The sequence below is a fragment of the Microcaecilia unicolor genome, chromosome 7, assembly GCF_901765095.1.
Source record: "Microcaecilia unicolor chromosome 7, aMicUni1.1, whole genome shotgun sequence".
Taxonomy (NCBI): Eukaryota; Metazoa; Chordata; class Amphibia; order Gymnophiona; family Siphonopidae; genus Microcaecilia; species Microcaecilia unicolor.
In genome coordinates, this window is record NC_044037.1 from 310,289,137 (window position 1) to 310,310,225 (window position 21,089).

Consider the following 21,089-nt stretch of genomic DNA (forward strand, 5'->3'; position numbering starts at 1 on the left):
TTAGCCCTGGCCCCCTCCACTTTTGACCTCCCCGCCGCTTTTGACCCCCCTCCCCCGCCGCTGCCAGGTACCTTTGATGGTGGGGGTCCCCAACCCCCGCTATCCTTAGTGTTCTTCAGCGCCGGTCTCCGGCGCGTTCGCTGATCTGTACTGTGAGTCCTGACTGACGTCCTGCATGCATGGTCCTGCATGTTCCTTTAAACATCATCAGTCAGGACTCACAGCACAGATCAGCGAACGCGCCGGAGACCGACGCTGAAGAAGACTAAGGCTGGCGGGGTTTGGGGACCCCTGCCAGCCAAGGTACCTGGCGGCGGAGGGGGGAGGGTCAGCGGGCTAAAATGTGCCCCCCCACCTTGGGCTCTGGACCCCTCTCCCGCCGAGGTCTGGCTACACTCCTGATGTACTATAATGTTTCCTGTGTTTCTTCGTAATGTTCTTGTTTCCTTATATATTTTTTTAAATTTCAGTTCCAAGTAAAATCATCGCTGCCTGGATGTCCAACTGCCACCTGAAACTGAACATGGCCAAGACCGAGCTCATTGTCTTCCCACCCAAACCCACTTCTCCCCTCCCTCCACTCTCTATCTCAGTTGATAACACCCTCATCGTCCCCATCTCATCTGCCCGCAAACTCGGAGTCATCTTGGATTCCTCCCTCTCCTTCTCTGCGCATATCCAACAGATAACCAAGACCTGTCGCTTCTTCCTCTACAACATTAGCAAAATTTGCCCTTTCCTCTCTGAGCACACCACCCGAACTCTCATCCACTCTCTCATTACCTCTCGTCTTGACTACTGCAACCTACTCCTTACTGGCCTCCCACTTAGCCATCTATCCCCCCTTCAGTCCGTTCAGAACTCTGCTGCACGTCTTATCTTCCGCCTGGACCGTTATACTCATATCACCCCTCTCCTCAAGTCACTTCACTGGCTTCCGATCAGGTACCGCATACAGTTCAAGCTTCTCCTACTTACCTTCAAATGTACTCGATCTGCAGCCCCTCCCTACCTCTCTACCCTCATCTCCCCTTACGTTCCTACCCGCAACCTCCGCTCTCGAGACAAATCCCTCCTTTCAGTACTCTTCTCCTCCACCGCTAACTCCAGGCTCCGCTCTTTCTGCCTCGCCTCATCCCATGCTTGGAATAAACTCCCTGAACCCATACGCCAGGGCCCCCTCCCTGCCCATCTTCAAATCCTTACTCAAAGCCCACCTCTTCAATGTCGCCTTCAGCACCTAACCACCATACCTCTACTCAAAGCCCACCTCTTCAATGTCGCCTTCGGCACCTAACCACCATACCTCTACTCAGGAAATCTAGATTGCCCCAACTTGACATTTCGTCCTTTAGATTGTAAGCTCCTTTGAGCAGGGACAGTCCTTCATTGTTAAACTGTACAGCGCTGCGTAACCCTAGTAGCGCTCTAGAAATGTTAAGTAGTAGTAGTAGTATTTAATACCCAAGGATACAAAGAAAAGCGCAAGTGAAATAACCAACTAAAGACCAGTAGCATCCATACCACTGATAACCAAAATAACCGAAGGGATGGTAACAAAACAACTTACAAATTATTTAAACAAGTTCTCAATACTGCATGATGCCCAATCCGGATTCCGATCGAACCACAGCACAGAAACAGTACTAATCACCCTCATGACTAAATTCAAACAAATGATCGCAACCGGCAACAATATACTTCTCCTACAATTCGACATGTCAAGTGCCTTTGATATGGTTGACCATGGAATTCTATTGCACATACTTGAATACTTCGGCATTGGAGGAAATGTCCTAAACTGGTTCAAGGGGTTCCTAACCCTGCGGTCATATCAAGTTACATCAAACTCAACTACGTCTGCTTCATGGACACCTGAATGTGGAGTACCGCAAGGATCACCCCTCTCACCAACCATCTTCAACATAATGATGATCCCATTGGCAAAACTCCTATCAAATCACAACCTCAACCCATACATATACGCCGATGATGTAACAATATACATCCCGTTCAAACAAGATATCAAAGAAATATCCAATGAAATCAACCAAAGTTTACACATCATGAACACCTGGGCAGATGCATTTTGACTGAAACTAAACGCGGAAAAAACTCAATGCCTAATACTCACCTCCCAATACAACACGAATGAATATACCACCTTAAACACACCAAAACTAAACCTTCCAATCTCAGAACTTTAAAAATCCTTGGAGTCACTATCGACTGCCATCTAACACTTGAAACCCATGCAAACAACACAACCAAAAAGATGTTCTATTGCATGTGGAAACTGAAAGAATAAGACAATTATATATTATTTATTATTTATTGCATTTGTATCCCACATTTTCCCACCTTTTTGCGGGCTCAAAGTGGCTTACAATACATTATGAATAATGGAAATTACATTTTGTTCCAATTCGGTTATGGATTACATTGTGAAGAGTTTTACAAAACAAATCAAATCAAAGTATCGTTAAGGAATATATCCATGGAAAAGAACATAGAAACATTGAAAGGAAAACAATGAGAAACCAGAGATTCTGAGGACAATATATAGCATATAAAACGAATAGCCTATGGTATACATTTTCTTTGGTTAAAGGTAAGAGTGTGGTGTGATTTCACGATTGAGAATTCTTAGGTGGATGTGTTGATGTATAACGGAGCAGTGAGTGTGGATTTTATATGTTTTGGTTCTTTCCGTAGATTTTATTAAAAAGATGTGTTTTCAATAATTTGCGCAAGTTGGTTTGTTCGTGAATCGTTTTCAGGTTGCGCGGAAGTGTGTTCCAGTACTGCGTGCTCATGTAGGAAAAGGTTGACACGTGTAGCGTCTTGTATTTCAGGCCCTTGCAGTTAGGGAAGTGTAGGTTGAGGAAGGTTCGTGATGATCTTTTGGCGTTTCTGGGTGGTAAGTCAATTAACTCAGTCATGTATGCTGGGGCTTCGCCGTGGATAATTTTGTGGACTAATGTGCATACTTTAAAAGTAATGCGTTCCTTAAGTGGGAGCCAGTGTAACTTCTCTCGTAAGGGTTTTGCACTTTCATATTTTGGTTTTCCAAAGATGAGTCTGGCTGCTGTATTCTGGGCTGTCTGAAGTTTCCTCAGGATTTGCTCTTTGCAGCCTGCGTATAGCGAGTTGCAGTAATCCAGATGACTGAGTACGAGGGATTGCACTAGGCTGCGAAAAACGGATCTTGGGAAGAATGATCTTAATCTTTTCAGTTTCCACATGCAGTAGAACATCTTTTTGGTTGTGTTGTTTGCGTGGGTTTCGAGCGTTAGGTGGCGATCGATGGTAACTCCAAGGATTTTTAATGTTTCTGAGATTGGGAGGTTTAGTTTTGGTGTATTTATAGGCGTAAATTCCTTCGTGTTGTATTGGGAAGTGAGTATCAGGCATTGAGTCTTTTCTGCATTCAGTTTCAGACGAAATGCGTCTGCCCAGGTGTTCATGATGTATAGGCTTTGGTTAATTTCGTTGAAGATTTCCTTGATGTCTTGTTTGAAAGGGATGTATATTGTTACATCATCGGCGTATATATGTGGGTTGAGGTTATGGTTTGATAGGATTTTTGCCAAGGGGATCATCATTAGGTTGAAGATGGTTGGTGAGAGAGGTGATCCTTGCGGTACTCCACATTCAGGTGTCCATGCGGCCGACATGGTTGAATTTGATGTGACTTGGTATGAACGTTTGGTTAGGAACCCTTTAAACCAGTTTAGGACATTTCCTCTAATGCCAAAGTATTCAAGTATGTGTAATAGGACTCCGTGGTCAACCATGTCGAAGGCACTCGACATGTCAAATTGTAGGAGGAGTATATTGTTACCGGTTGCAATCAGTTGTTTAAATTTAGTCATGAGGGTAATTAATACTGTTTCTGTGCTGTGGTTTGATCGGAATCCTGATTGGGCATCGTGCAATATTGAGTGTTTGTTTAGATAGTTGGTAAGTTGTTTAGTTACCATTCCTTCCGTTATTTTGGTTGTTAGTGGTATGGATGCTACTGGTCTGTAGTTGGTTATTTCTCTTGCGCTTTTCTTTGTGTCTTTGGGTATAGGCGTGAGTAAAATTTTTCCTTTTTCTTTTGGGAACAGTCCGTTTTGTAGCATGAAGTTTGTGTGGTTCGTTAGGTCTGTTATGAATTGTTGAGGAGCTGATTTCATGAGGTTGTTTGGGCATACGTCTAATTTGCAGTGGGATTTGGCAAATCTTTTAAGTGTTTCAGAGATGAGGTCTTCAGATAGTGGTTCAAATTCAGTCCAGGTTCTGTCTGCTGGGTATATTCCGTCTTTGGGGTCTAGGTATTCTAGGAGTGTGGCGTATTCGCTATGGCTGGCAGGTATTCTGTGTCGTAATTGTATAATTTTCTCCTTGAAATATTTCGCAATGTTGTCTACGTCTGGCATATCTTTGCTATTGTTAGTTACTGGTGTAGTGTCTAGCAGTTTGTGCACAAGGTGGAAGAGTTTATGTGTGTCTTTGTAGTTTGGTCCTATTATTGTTTTGTAGTGTAGTCTTTTAGTCTGTTTAATGGTGTATTTGTATTTCCTCCGTAGTAGTTTCCAGGCATTTAGTGTATGTTCATCTCTTTTTTTTTATCCATGCACGCTCTAGTTTCCTGACTTGTGTTTTAAGCTTTTTCAGCTCTTCGGTGAACCATGGGTTTGATTTTTTTCTGTGTGATGTTCTGGTTTGGATTGGGGCGATTTTGTCTAATGTTGTTGTGCATAGATCGTCCCATTCTTGGAGGAATTGGATGGTATCAGCATTGGTTGACCATTCTTTCTGGTAGATCTGTTGCCAAAATGTTGTGGGGTTGATTTTTCCTCTCGCGGTGTATGTTATTCGCTCATGTTTATTTATTGTGTGCATGTGTGTTTTTTGCCAGTAGAGAGAGACATTTGCTTTATGGTGGTCCGACCATAATGTACTGTAGGTGTCCATCTTGTTTCAGTGAGTGTGATAGTTGAATCCTGGTCAAATTTGTATGTTATGTTGTCCAGTGTGTGTCCTTTTCCGTCTTCCACAACCTAGTGCAATCCCTCGTCCTCAGCCATCTGGATTACTGCAATTCACTATACGCAGGTTGTAAAGAGCAAATGCTAAGAAGACTTCAAACAGCCCAGAACACTGCAGCCAGACTCATCTTCGGAAAACCAAAATACGAAAGTGCTAAACCCTTACGAGAGAAGCTGCACTGGCTCCCACTCAAGGAACGCATTACCTTTAAGATATGCACATTAGTCCACAAAATTATCCACGGTGAAGCTCCAGCCTAAATGTCCGACTTAATAGACCTACCACCCAGGAACGCTAAAAGATCATCTCGAACGTTTCTTAACCTCCACTTCCCTAACTGCAAAGGCATAAAATACAAGACGCTGCACGCATCAACCTTTTCTTATTTAAGCACGCAATTCTGGAATATACTACCACGCAACTTGAAAACAATCCACGAACTTACCAACTTCCGCAAACTACTGAAGACTCATCTCTTCGATAAAATTTACTGCAAGGAGCAATACACATGAAGTCCACACTCACTATTCCAGAAATACACCAATACTTTCTTTTCTGAACTCTAATCCCCCGTAATCTCATCACACTTAAACCTTCACTCACAGAAAATGTTATACCGAATGTTCTTTTGCTAAGGTTTTATCACCCTACCGATTTCCAGTTGTCTCTTTCCATTGTTCTTTTCCTTGACCTATTCCCTAACGACACCTTGACTTTGTCTCGCTTAACTTCTCACAATGGAATCCATAACTGATTGTAACAAACTGCATTTCCATTATTTACAATGTATTGCAAGCCACACTGAGCCCGCAAATAGGTGGGAAAATGTGGGATACAAATGCAATAAAATAAATAAATAAATTCCTAATGAAAACATAGAAATTCACTAACAGGCTGAGATTCAGCATGAGATCCAGTAGATTACAGGGCTAAATTTGAAACTCTGATTTTCAAGGCCCTCAGACAAAATGGGCCAGAGTAGTTAAAGAATAAGTTAACTCTTTACACACCTTCAAGACCTCTAAGGTCCTGTCAAGAATCATTACTATCTGTCCCCTCATCAAAGGAAATTGAACAATGTGATATCTGCCAGCGAGCCTTCTCAGCAGGGGCGGCCCAACCATTAGGCCACCTGAGGCGGGGGCCTCAGGTAGTACTCTTCAGGGAGCGGCATCTCCCCTTTCCTTCCTCCACCCATTTGCGGCATTTACCTGTTTTGTCATGTTCCAAACCCAGCAGCAGCACCTGCCTCTTCCCTTTACTGTGGCTGCCTCTGATGTAACTTTGTGTTTCATCAGAGGCTCAGGTAGCCACAGTAAAGGGAAGAGGCAGATGCCAGTGGCAGGGTAGTGTATGGGAATCACTGCCGCTGCCGGGTCTGGAACATGATGAAACAGGTAAACACTGCGAATGGGCTGGAGGTAGGAAGGGGGGCAGCATCTCGGCCCGGGAGGGGGAGGCATCTCGGCATGGGGTGGGGAGAGGCATCTTAGCTCCGCCTCAAGGGAAATCTTGCCTTGGGCCGGCACTGCTTCTCAGGAGTAGCCCCTACACTCTGGAATTTACTCCCAGAGGGGCTACGTATAACTGGAGACTACCTCTACTTCAGGAAGCTGGTGAAAGCCTGGCTCTTCTGCCAAGTCTTTAATACGTAGGGTGACTGACTATACAACCATTCTGGACCTGGACTAGCATCCTTCACACACTGTAACTTAGATCAGTTCCTTATCTCTTGTTTAACTATACAAAGAACATGCCTTGATTTTAGCTAACATCAAATTATCCCAACTGACTCTGTACCACGCATCTTGTTCCCATCATCTGCTCTTGGTCCCTCAGCCATATGGTAAGCCGTATGGTAGAAAATCTTTAGCATTATATATCTATGTTAGTTGAATGTTCTAATAATGCTTATTACATATAATCATTAGTATTATGCTAATATTGTATTATATCTCTGGTATTTGAATTCTAGTGCTGTTAAATGTGTATATTTTTGATACTGTTTCACAGTAGTTTCAATTTGCTGTTTTCAGGTTTACCTCTTTTATTGTATTTATGTTTATTCTTGGTTATTTTACTATTATGCTGTTAACAAAATTGTAAGTTTTATGTTAAACTATAACTGCTTGGGTGAACCTTTTCATAAAGGCAGTGGCGTAGGAGGGGGGGAGCGGTGGGGCAGTCCGCCCCGGGTGCACGCCACTGGGGGGGTGTCAGCTCCGCTGGTTCCCTGCTCTCTCTGCCCCGGAACATCCTGTTCCGGGGCAGAGAGAGCAGGGAACCAGCGGAGCCGGCGCAGCTCCCAGCAACGTGCAGTCGGAGCGGATCGGCCCTCCCGCCCATCCCTCGCCGCTTTCCGATAAGATAAGTACGCGCTCTGGGGGGGGTGAGCTCTGCTGCACCCGGGGGATGGTGCGCCACGGCGACCCACCCCTGGTGTCAGCTGCCCTCGCTACAGCACTGCATAAAGGTTGTTAATAAATCCCGATAAATAAACGTGCTGCTATTCCCATGCTCTAGTTACAGCTTCTTACCCTTCATGTAAAGATAGCTGTGGAAATAGCGGGGTCCAGAGCTACTGAACACAGTAAATCTGTTAGAGAACTCTTCATCCGTGTCAAGGTCTAAGTCAACTTCTTCATTACTCTCCATGAACTGTAAAGAGAAGAAAAAAGGAATCCATTAGCCAAAACCTGACAATATCTTCTTGATAGGAAACCACAGCTTCACCTACAAGACCATCCGTGAGAGGAGCATAACTACCCCGGACATGAAAGAGCTTCATTGAAGAGAGATCTGAGTATACAGCAACTGCAGTGAAAACACATCTCCCTCACATATACAACCCGTACCTGAAGGATTTCCACAATGACATGTGTCTCCATAGCAATCTCTTTTTTTTCTGCAACGTTATTTTATTATCTGAAAGAGCATCTCTATCAGAACTCTGCATTTGATCATGAAATCTCCATGGGAAAGACTTCTAGTTCCATCCTCACTCCGCAGCCCAGAAAGGTTGCTAAGAATATACTGACTTCTTGTGCAAAACGTATTTGGGCCTACAACTTCCAGAAGGCTTGGTTTCCAGCCAGCCTGCCTAACCCTCCTTCTAGGTCTTGCTCTTATTTGTCCTGCCCTCAAGGTTCCTGCCAATGCTGGGAACAGCTTCCTCTGGAAAATGACAGTGACGTTTCTGAATAAGGACAAGGACTCTATTTTTTTGCCTTAGCTGAGATTCTAGGCATGTCCATATTGGACTTTTGAAGTTACATGACCCCTAACACAGGCGTTGTATGCTGAAACACAGCCTGTATTGGGTCATTGATGTTCGAGATTGTGTCATTGATGTACATGATCGATCTACAAGGTTCTTGGTAGTCTTTGAGCTTTGGGTTGTGTTTTGTGCTTTGAACCCTTCCTGTGCTGTGTTATGATTTTGGTAAGCCACTTGGTTGTAAGCGGAGTAAACGTTTTAAAAATAAATAACATAAATAAATAAATAAATAAATAAATAAATGTGTAGCTAAAGGTGAGCCAGTTGATGTAGTATATCTAGATTTTCAGAAAGCTTTTGACAAAGTCCCTCATGAGAGATTCCTGAGAAAATTAAAAGCCATAGGACAAGTGCCAATATTCTGTTATGGATTAGGAACTGGTTAATAGACAGAAAACAGAGGGTAGGATTAAATGGTCATTTCTGTCAATGGAAGAGAATGAATAGTGGAGTTCCCCAAGGATCTGTACTGGGATCGGTGCTATTTAACTTATTTATAAATTATCTGGAATTGGGAAGGATGAGTGCAGTAATGAAATTTGCAGATAACACAAAACTATTCAAAGTTATTAAAACACATGTGGACTGTGAAAAATTGCAGGAAGACCTTAGGAACCTTAATTATAGCTACGTATTGCAAGGTTCCACGTTAAGAGTCACCGACCAGGAAAGGAATCTAGGCATCGTCGTTGATGATATGTTGAAACCCTCTGCTCAGTGTGCAGCAGAAGTTAAGAAAGCAAATAGAATCTTAGGTAGTATTAGGAAAGGAATGGAAAACAGAAATGAGGACATTATAATGCCTTTTTATCTATCCATGGTGTGACCGCACCTCAAATATTGTGTTCAATTCTGGTCTCCGCATCTCAAAAAGTCATAGTGGAATTAAAAAGGTACAAAGAGCTACGAAAATGATAAAGGGGATGGGACAACTTTCCTATGAAGAAAGGCTGAAGTGGCTAGGACTCTTCATCTTGGAGAAAAGACAGCTGAGGTGAGATATGATAGAGGTCTATCAAATAATGATTGGAGTGGAATGGGTAGACATGAATTGCTTGTTTACTCTTTCCAAAAATACTAGGACTAGGGGGCACGCAATGAAGCTACAAACTAGTAAATTTAAAATGAATCAGAGAGAAGTTTTCTTCATTCAATGTGTAATTAAACTCTGGAATTTGTTGCCAGAAAATGTAGTAAAAGCAGTTAGCTTAGTGGGGTTTAAAAAATGGACTTGGGGAAAATCCACTGCTTATTTCGAGGATAAGCAGCATAAAATGTATTGTACTTTATTGGGATCTTGCCAGGTATTTGTGACCTGGATTGGCCACTATTGGAAACAGGATGCTGGGCTTGATGGAGTTTTGGTCTGTCCCAGTATTGCAATACTTATGTACTTATGTATAAAATTGGTGACTGAATTCAAAAAGATGTAGGATGAACACAGAGGATCCATAGTCAGAAAATGAGTGGAATAAAAAAACAAAATTTAAATGACTGCATGTGTGTTGTGATGAGGCAGACTTAGTGATCCCCTCTAGGGGGAAAGTTCTTAAGAAATCCATCTCCAGGGAAAGGGCTCTGGGCTAGAGATACAAGGGAGGGAAGGAAGACCCAGGGATGCCCTCAGAGAGAAAGGGACAGGGTAACTCCTTGTGGAGTAGAGCTGAACTTACCCCTGGTGGTCATTAGGGGGGGGGGGGGCCCTGGGGATGAAGCCCAGTTCCCTTGGGTAAAGAATCAATATGTGATGCCTCCTCTCCATGAAAAGGAAGGGGAGGAGTTGCTTTCAGTCCAGCTTAAGATAGATCAGCTTAAACCAGAAAAGGGTGGTGGCTCTCTCTCAAGTATGGAACTTATGGATTTCACAGAGGAGGGCACTCCTAACTCTACTGGGGGAGATGAAGGAGGTAAGATGGACTGGGAAGCCTCCTGAAGGACAATTCCTGATCCTGGAAGGGCAACTGTGGGAAGTTGTCTAAAGTGGAAGGGCAGATGGCTGACAGCAGAGTGTTTGAAACTTGGAACTTTTGGATACCCCTGGAAGGAGGGGTGGGGCAGATTGATATTGGATTATTGGACTGTGCATTTTGCTTTCTTTTGCTTGCTGGAGTTATTGGAGCCTGACCTGGACTTGTGGAAAATACAGCCCGGAGGGCTAAAAGAGCCCAGGACCCAGGATTATAACAGTGTTGATGTGTCGAATGGAGGTTAAAATGGCTACTGTGGCTATGAAGAACTAAGGCCAGTGCCAGGCAGATTTCTACAGTCTGTGACAAGACGGTTTAGGAAGGGCTGGAGAGGGCTTCAAAAGTAACCTCTGGGGTCTGTGTCTCGTATATGACAAAGCTGCAGTGGGCTTCATTGGCAAGACAAGGAGTTGGAACTAGGCTGTGAAAACTTTAGGCTGTTTATAGCTACTCTGCAGGCTATTTTACATTCTTTAATTTGTATTTTGTTTTTCTTATCTTTACATTACTTTTTAGTCTTTAATTTTTTTACGGCTGCATTTCAATTCAAATTTGTAATTGTGATTAATCGCATGATTACAGGTAATTCATTAATGGGCAACAGAGGGTTAAGTGACTTGCTCAGAGTCACAAGGAGCTGCAGTGGGGAAAATAAATAAATTACATTCCTTTAATCACACAATTAATCACAATTAAATTTTTTAATGGAAATGCAGCCATAGTTGGAACATAAGGACAGTGCCGAGATGACGTCTATGTCCCAGAAATGGCAAAAAAAGACCAGGATGAAGTAGTACCTTCATTGTTGGTTTAATCATGAATTGTTAATGAGTGTGACTGTTGGGCAGACTGGATGGACTGTAACGGTTCAGGTCTTTATCTGCCACCATCTATTATCTTATTATTTATTCATTTTCAGCACTTGATCTCTGAGGTGACCTATGTAGTTTACAAGTTCTATTTTCAAAGCATATGGACATCCTAAAATGCTGAAGTGGACGTCCATGTGCTTGAAATGTCCAAATCCTGATTTTGCAAAGGCAGAATTTGGACGTCTGACACTGCTGTATGTTCAAATAGCAAGGGGGAGTGTTGTGGGCAGGATTAGGCAGGGTCCAAATTCAGAACGTCCAACAGCGATAACTGAATGGGAAGAAACGTCCACGTCTAAAGTGAAGGCTGTCCTAAGTTAGACCTGTTTCAGCAACATCCAGGGTACAAAAAGGTTACATAAGAACATAAGTATTGCCATACTGGGACAGACCAAAGGTCCATCAAGCCCAGCATCCTGTTTCCAACAGTGACCAATCCAGGTCACAAATACCTGGCAAGATCCCAAAAAGATACAAAACATTTTATGCTGCTTATCCCAGAAATAGTGGATTTTCCCCAAGTCCATTTAATAATGGTCTATGGACATTTCCTTTAGGAAGCCGTCCAAACCTTTTTTAAACTCCGCTAAGCTAACCACCTTTACCACATTCCAGAGTTTAATTACACGTTGAGTGAAGAAACATTTTCTCCAATTTGTTTTAAATTTACTACATTGTAGCTTCATCGCATGCCCCCTAGTCCTAGTATTTTTGGAAAGCGTGACCAGACGCTTCACATCTACCTGTTCAACTCCACTCATTATTTTATAGACCTCTATCATATCTCCCCTCAGCTGCCTTTTCTTCAAGCTGAAGAGCCCTAACCGCTTTAGTCTTTCCTCATAGGGAAATCATCCCACCCCCTTCATCATTTTCATTGCCCTTTTCTGTGCCTTTTCTAATTCCACTATATCTTTTTTGAGATGCGGCGACCAGAATTGAACACAATATTTGAGGTGTGGTCGCACCATGGAGCGATACAAAGGCATTATAACATCCTCAGTTTTGTTTTCCATTCCTTTCCTAATAATACCTAACATTCTATTTGCTTTCTTAGCCGCATTAGCACACTGAGCAGAAGGTTTCAACGTATCATCAACAAAGACACTAGATCCCTTTTCTTGGTCTATGACTCCTAACGTGGAACCTTGCATGGCGTAGGTTTTGTGATTGAGCTGCTGACCACTGGAGAGATTCAGGCATGACACCTCCTTAATCCCCCAGTGGTTGCTGCCCCCCCCTCCCTCTCCCCTGAAAGTGAAACCAGAAATACCAGGCTCTGTTACTGCTTGGGCTATTATGACCACTTAACAGAGCAGGAAGCAGGTCTGAAGCCTAACCTGATGGTTAGAAAGCAGTGGACTGTAAACCAAGGACCCAGGTTCAAAGCCCACTTTAATTCTTTATTTCTTTAAATTGTGAGCCCTCTAGAAACAGAAATATTCAGAGTTTCCTGGGTATCATACGCACTGACAAGCTTTTCCCTTCCCATCCCCTCCTTCTTTATCCCATTTTCAATGCGATTCCTCCCTCCCCCCTTTTCTATCCCCAACCCGTTTTAAGTTTCTGAGTGCTTGTTACTGCTGAGTGATATTGCCTTTCCTGTCAATATATTGTAGTTCTTTTCTGAATTTTGACTGTTTTAGTTTTGTAAACCCCCCAGATCTGTAAGCGTTAATAAACTATAAAAACACCTACATATCTATATATATGAGCCACCTGCAAGCCTGAAGGCTACTGAAGTGGTGTATATTCAGGTAGATTAGGTATTTTTCTGTTCCTAGAGGGCTCACAATTACAAACAAACAAAAAAAAGACTTAAAGTGAGATTTGAACCTGGGTTCACAGTTCACTTCACTAACCACTAGGCTGCCCCTCTGCTTTGCATAGATGTTTGTGTGTCCATTTTCTAAGATGCTGCCATAAAGACGTTCAGGTCCCTTGTTTTCTATGTTCATAATTTGGATGTTCCAGTTTGTATAATGGCTGTTCACACTGGGCATCTCCAGCTCATGGACGTCCATCTTAACTATTTTTGAATAGGAAATCATGACATATTTCCTGCTCAAAAATATATATATAAGATGGACGTCTATTTGGGATGTTCTGATACGGACGTCCTTTTGAAAATGCCCCTCCATGTTACTATATTAAAGTCCTCAAAGGAAAAGGCGACACACTCAAGCACAAACATATAAATTTCTTTTCTCAGGCCTCTGCCAGGTACTTGTGACCAGGACTGGCCACTGTTGGAAACAGGACGCTGGGCTAGATGGACCATTGGTCTAACCCAGTAGGGCACATGAGTTGCTTTCCTGTTGCTAAGTTCTACCATGAAATCAATCCCCTCTCTCTCTCTTCTTTCTTCTGACTTACCCTCCTACGATAAATGAGAATTAACTTCCATTTGATTATGTAGTAAAGAAGATAATTATTTTAACAGAAGTCTTCATGTTGATGCAAAGCTAGAACATTTTTGCGAAAGGTGAACTGATTTCTATTTATACATGAACACTCACCATGTCTTTGCTGTGGTGACTTGAGCCTACAGCAGTACATTTGGCTCTTTCATCAGTCTGGTGTCCACCAAAAGGGATGCCAACATCTCCATAGCTTGCAAAATTATCCTCAAACTCATCATGATCATAATCTGATTCTACGTCTGGAGGAAGGCTATATATAGGTTCTTCCACTTCCTCATTAGTACTTAGGGTTCCTGAAACATTATTGTAAAATGTCTCCAACACCATCAGTGGGTAGCTACAAACCTCCTGCTCATCCACAATTCCTTCCTGGTTAGACAGTTTTTCTTTGGACAACTCCTCTGGAGTGTCAGCAGGATGGATCCCGCTGTACCTCATGTAGGTGTCTGCTTCAGAATACTTATCATTGGTCCTGGTGTTACACTGGTCCAACTCACCAAAATTAGAAGCTTGCAGTCCTTCATCCTCCTTCTGAAATTCTTCATCCACCTCTTCTTCAGCCAGTGGTGCCTGAACACCACAATCTAGGTTCAATACTTTTTCTCTTGACAGGGAATGCTCTAGGCTATGACCGCATTCGTCCAAGTTTCCAAAGTCAAGGAGCTCCAAAAACTCTTGTGCTACCTGGGCTGCCTCCTTCTCCAACCTCTGGATCTGCTCTTGACGCTGCTGAATGAGTGCAGTCCTTACAGTTTCACTGGCGATGGTTAAACCATCCAGCTTTTGCTGTTGGTGCAGTTTCTCAATCTCATTTTCCAGTCTCAAGATCTCATCCATCTGTCGCTTCTCCTCTTCCTGGAAGGTAATATCCAACTCCCAATTCATTAACTTCTCCTTCTGAAATGAGATTGATATCTAGTAATAGAACCCAGCTATATTATAAAAGAAAGGGGCTTGGAAACACATATTAGGTCAGCGAAAGTGAACTACAAAGCAAATAACAAAACAAAAAATTATTACTTTATGTTAGATTATTTCTCACTACTGTTATAGCTATGAAACAATGACAGTATCACACTGCAACGTGCGATACCTCTTAGTGTACCTCTATCAGAAGTAAATCCTCTATCAAATGACACCATCACAGACTTGCAAATTGATAGGGGATTGGTGTTATATGTTAAGGATGGAATAAAAATCAAACACAATAAAAGTTTTGCATGAAACAAATAGCAGTTCCATGTGTGATAAGAGAGTTTAACAGTGAAGATACACTGCCTTTGCCTTGAAATGCAAATACAATACTGAGAGTTTTCATTTCCCCAGGTAAATGTATCATCTAGACAATGAACTAGATACTATATATGACACCTAAAAAAAAATCGGTGCCAAAATGAAATACGCCTCAATTTAGGCATACCTTACAGAATAAGCCTATATTTCAGCAGTTCAGTATCCAGTCTCTCTTGTTCTCTGCTAATAAAGAACACACTCAGACCTGCTTACAAAGTCTAAAACTGTTTTATTAAACAGTGTCAGCTAAAAAGAAACGTAAAGGTTACAGAATCAAACCTGTACCCAATACTTATAGATCCAAAAGAAACAGTCACTGAGGGCTGGAGATTGACCCCAGAGAGACATCCCCTGTGTGCTGGGGCATCTTGGAAGCAGGCAGTAGACAGGCGGACCCTTAAGGGAGATTCTTAGTGCTGGGAACTCATAGATGCAGACAGCAGAGGGTCTGACCCCTGAGAGACAGTCAATGAGCTGTGTGGCCTCCTGAAGTCTGACAGGAAATAGACTGTCACTGTCTGATGGTGCCTCCTATATGCAGATAGCAGATGGACCTATACTCAAAGAAAGTTATATGTTTACCTGCCGGTAAATAGATATTATCAGGCTGAAAATTCTCTAGCTGGTCTGATACGACCAATAAAGTCAATGGACAAAGGGAAGGTAAGCAAGAGTAGGCCACGAAAGTTATACAGATAGGAGGTGATATTCATCCCCTACTTGGTTATCTATGTAATTTATTTAGGTCTGCTGAATATCTGTGGCAGTGGTGACCATACAATATGTATATTGAGTGCCACTGCTATACGTATAGCATACGTTTATATATGTTTATGGAAACTTAGTGACTAAGACCCTACTTCACTAAATCAGTCTTTTGCACCATAGTTCAATCCTTAGTCCTAACAAAATTTGATTACTGTAATTCCTTCTATGCAGGCATCAAATGTGGTCTTCTGAAAAAACTACAAACCACTCAAAACACTACAGCATGTAGATCTCCATGCTTCGCCAAAGCTTCTTCTCTTTTGTGGAACTTTCACTGGCTACCAACTAAAGATAGAATATCATTCAAATTATGCATACTCATTCACCAAATCCTGCATGGTATGACTTCATCCTATATGAATGACCTCATTGAATTATCACCACATAATGCGATAAAAATCCTCCACAGCCTACCAATAACTCGCCAAACCAAAGACACAACAACCAACCAAGAGGAAAAATCTTTGAGCATGAACACCACCAACAAAAAGAGGAAAACAACAACAACAAACTCAACCACCGAAGAAACAGGCAACTAATAAAAATATACACATCGAACCCCCCCCCCCCCCCCACAGAACCATATCGCTCAATCCAACTAGGATACATCAATGCAAGATCAGCAGTAAGCAACTCAGTAAATATACTAGACTGGATCACCACAGATAATTTAGACCTTTTATTTATTACAGAAACCTGGTTCCACAGCCCTACAGACCCCGCCATCTTAGAAGCATGCCCACCAGAATACAAAATCACCCACTGGACAAGGAGTGGAAAAAGAGGGGGCGGAATAGCCATAATTTACAAACCCGAATTCACCATCACAACCACGGGTGAATCTACCTCACCACAACTTGAAATTGCATCGACAAGAATTAATCACCCAAACCTAATAGGACACCTCAATGCAATCCTATTCTACAGACCACCAGGAAAATGGCAAGACTCCCAAACACAACTCATGGACTTCATCTCGAACACATGTGTATCTGCCACAAACATCCTTATAATAGGAGACATCAACCTACACCTTGAAGATGACACCTCAACAGGCACACGAGAATGCAAAGAATTCCTAAAACTCTGGGATCTACATGCACCCTACATGGAACTAACACACGAAAAAGGACATACACTGGACATCATAACACACAAATTCGACCCGGACTCAGCTATCACACTTACCAACACAAGATGGACACCTACATTATGGTCAGACCACCATAAAGCAAATGTCTCTCTCAACTGGCAAAAAACACACATAAACACAACCAATAAACATGAGCGAACAACATACACCACAAGAGGAAAAATAGACCCCCACAACATTTTGGCAACAGATCTACCAGAACGAATGGTCAACCAATGCTGATACCATCCAATTCCTCCAAGAATGGGGCGATTTATGCACAACAACATTAGACAAAATTGCCCCAATACAAACCAGAACATCACACAGAAAAAAATCAAACCCATGGTTCACCGAAGAGCTGAAAAAGCTTAAAACACAAGTCAGGAAACTAGAATGGGCATGGAACAAAAAAAGAGATGAACAAACACTGAATGCCTGGAAACTACTTCGGAGGAAATACAAATATACCATAAAACAGACTAAAAGACTACACTACAAGACATTAATAGGACCAAACTACAAAGACACACACAAACTCTTCTACCTTGTGAACAAACTGTTAGACACCACACCAGTCACAAACAACAGCAAAGATATACCAGACGCTGACAACCTTGCGAAATACTTCAAGGAGAAAATAATAAAATTAAGACTCCAAATACCTGCCAGCCCTATTGAATACGCCACACTCCTAGATTGTCTAGACCCAGAAGACGGAATATACCCAGCAGACAGAACCTGGACCGAATTCGAACTACTATCAGAAGACCTCATCTCTGAAACTCTTAGAAGATATGCCAAATCCCACTGCAAACTGGACATATGCCCAAATAACCTCATGAAATCAGCTCCTCAACAATTCATAATAGACCTAACAAACCACGTAAACTTCATGCTACAAAACGGACTTTTCCCAAAAGAAAAAGGAAAAAGTTTACTCACCCCTATACCCAAAGACACAAAGAAAAGCGCAAGGGAAATAACCAACTACAGACCAGTAGCATCCATACCACTAATAACCAAAATAACCGAAGGAATGGTAACTAAACAACTCACTAACTATTTAAACAAATACTCAATACTACATGATACCCAATCAGGATTCCGATCGAATCACAGCACGGAAACAGTATTAATTACCCTCATGACTAAATTCAAACAAATGATTGCAACCGGCAACAATATACTCCTCCTACAATTTGACATGTCTAGTGCCTTCGACATGGTAGACCACGGAATCCTATTACACATACTTGAATATTTTGGCATGGGAGGAAATGTCCTAAACTGGTTCAAGGGGTTCCTAACCCAACGTTCATACCAAGTCACATCAAATTCAGTCACGTCTGCCGCATGGACACCTGAATGTGGGGTACCACAAGGATCACCTCTCTCACCAACCATCTTCAACCTAATGATGACCCCCTTGGCAAAACTCCTATCAAACCATAACCTCAACCCATATACAGTGGGGGAAATAAGTATTTGATCCCTTGCTGATTTTGTAAGTTTGCCCACTGACAAAGACATGAGCAGCCCATAATTGAAGGGTAGGTTATTGGTAACAGTGAGAGATAGCACATCACAAATTAAATCCGGAAAATCACATTGTGGAAAGTATATGAATTTATTTGCATTCTGCAGAGGGAAATAAGTATTTGATCCCCCACCAACCAGTAAGAGATCTGGCCCCTACAGACCAGGTAGATGCTCCAAATCAACTCGTTACCTGCATGACAGACAGCTGTCGGCAATGGTCACCTGTATGAAAGACACCTGTCCACAGACTCAGTGAATCAGTCAGACTCTAACCTCTACAAAATGGCCAAGAGCAAGGAGCTGTCTAAGGATGTCAGGGACAAGATCATACACCTGCACAAGGCTGGAATGGGCTACAAAACCATCAGTAAGACGCTGGGCGAGAAGGAGACAACTGTTGGTGCCATAGTAAGAAAATGGAAGAAGTACAAAATGACTGTCAATCGACAAAGATCTGGGGCTCCACGCAAAATCTCACCTCGTGGGGTATCCTTGATCATGAGGAAGGTTAGAAATCAGCCTACAACTACAAGGGGGGAACTTGTCAATGATCTCAAGGCAGCTGGGACCACTGTCACCACGAAAACCATTGGTAACACATTACGACATAACGGATTGCAATCCTGCAGTGCCCGCAAGGTCCCCCTGCTCCGGAAGGCACATGTGACGGCCCGTCTGAAGTTTGCCAGTGAACACCTGGATGATGCCGAGAGTGATTGGGAGAAGGTGCTGTGGTCAGATGAGACAAAAATTGAGCTCTTTGGCATGAACTCAACTCGCTGTGTTTGGAGGAAGAGAAATGCTGCCTATGACCCAAAGAACACCGTCCCCACTGTCAAGCATGGAGGTGGAAATGTTATGTTTTGGGGTGTTTCTCTGCTAAGGGCACAGGACTACTTCACCGCATCAATGGGAGAATGGATGGGGCCATGTACCGTACAATTCTGAGTGACAACCTCCTTCCCTCCGCCAGGGCCTTAAAAATGGGTCGTGGCTGGGTCTTCCAGCACGACAATGACCCAAAACATACAGCCAAGGCAACAAAGGAGTGGCTCAGGAAGAAGCACATTAGGGTCATGGAGTGGCCTAGCCAGTCACCAGACCTTAATCCCATTGAAAACTTATGGAGGGAGCTGAAGCTGCGAGTTGCCAAGCGACAGCCCAGAACTCTTAATGATTTAGAGATGATCTGCAAAGAGGAGTGGACCAAAATTCCTCCTGACATGTGTGCAAACCTCATCATCAACTACAGAAGACGTCTGACCGCTGTGCTTGCCAACAAGGGTTTTGCCACCAAGTATTAGGTCTTGTTTGCCAGAGGGATTAAATACTTATTTCCCTCTGCAGAATGCAAATAAATTCATATACTTTCCACAATGTGATTTTCCGGATTTAATTTGTGATGTGCTATCTCTCACTGTTACCAATAACCTACCCTTCAATTATGGGCTGCTCATGTCTTTGTCAGTGGGCAAACTTACAAAATCAGCAAGGGATCAAATACTTATTTCCCCCACTGTATCTACGCCGATGATGTAACAATATACATCCCTGTCAAACAAGACATCAAAGAAATCTTCAATGAAATCAACCAAAGTCTACGCATCATGAACACCTGGGCAGATGCATTTCGTTTGAAACTAAATGCAGAAAAAACTCAATGCCTGATACTTACCTCCCAATACAACACGAATGAATTTACCGCCATAAATACATCTAACCTAAGCCTTCCAATCTCAGAAACGTTAAAAATCCTTGGAGTTACCAACGACCGACACCTAACACTCGAAACCCATGCAAACAACACAACCAAAAAGATGTTCTACTGCATGTGGAAACTGAAAAGAATAAGACCATTCTTCCCAAGATCCGTCTTCCGCAGCCTAGTACAATCCCTCGTACTCAGCCATCTGGATTACTGCAACTCACTCTACGCAGGCTGCAAAGAGCAAATCTTGAGGAAACTTTAAACAGCCCAGAATACAGCAGCCAGACTCATCTTCGGAATACCAAAATATGAAAGTGCAAAACCCTTACGAGAGAAGCTACACTGGCTCCCACTCAAGGAACGCATTACTTTCAAAGTATGCACATTAGTCCACGAAATCATTCACGGCGAAGCCCCAGCCTACATGTCTGAGTTAATCGACTTACCACCCAGAAACGCTAAAAGATCACCCCGAACTTTCCTCAACCTCCACTTCCCTAACTGCAAGGGCCTGAAATACAAGATGCTGCACGCATCAACCTTTACTTACATGAGCACAAAGTTCTGGAACAAACTGCCGCGGAACCTGAAAACGATCCACGAACAAACCAACTTCCGTAAATCACTGAAGACACATCTTTTTGATAAAATTTATGGAAAGAACCAAAACACATAAAGCTCACACTCACTGTTCAGTAATACATCAATACAACCACTTATGAATTCTCAACCCCTAATCTCACCACACCCATAACTCTACTCACAGAAAAATGTATACCATATGCTTCATACAGTGCCCCTTAATTTCCCGTTGTCTCCTTCCAATGTCTCAATGTTCTTTTCAATTGATTTATTCCTTAACGATTTTGATTTTGTTTCATTTAACTCGTCACAATGTAATCCATAACCTGAATTGTAACACATTGTATTTCCATTATTCATAATGTATTGTAAGCCACACTGAGCCCGCAAAAAGGTGGGAAAATGTGGGATACAAATGCAATAAATAAATAAATAAATAAATAAATAAATAAAAACTCTGCCTTGACCGACAAGTGCACTTGGGGTCT

At 42.5% G+C, this 21,089-nt stretch overlaps 1 protein-coding gene across 1 annotated transcript in view; it reads right to left on the minus strand.

Annotated features, from left to right (window-relative positions):
- The window catches only part of LOC115475156 (unconventional myosin-X-like), a 272,052-nt gene that overhangs the window by 147,957 nt on the left and 103,006 nt on the right, over positions 1 to 21,089 (minus strand). The window contains exons 22-24 of the mRNA XM_030210897.1: positions 20,763 to 20,775; positions 13,673 to 14,491; positions 7,575 to 7,695 (exon numbers count right to left, since the gene is read on the minus strand). Coding sequence (XP_030066757.1) covers positions 7,575 to 7,695; positions 13,673 to 14,491; positions 20,763 to 20,775 — 953 coding nt within the window. The remainder of the gene's footprint in view (positions 1 to 7,574; positions 7,696 to 13,672; positions 14,492 to 20,762; positions 20,776 to 21,089) is intronic.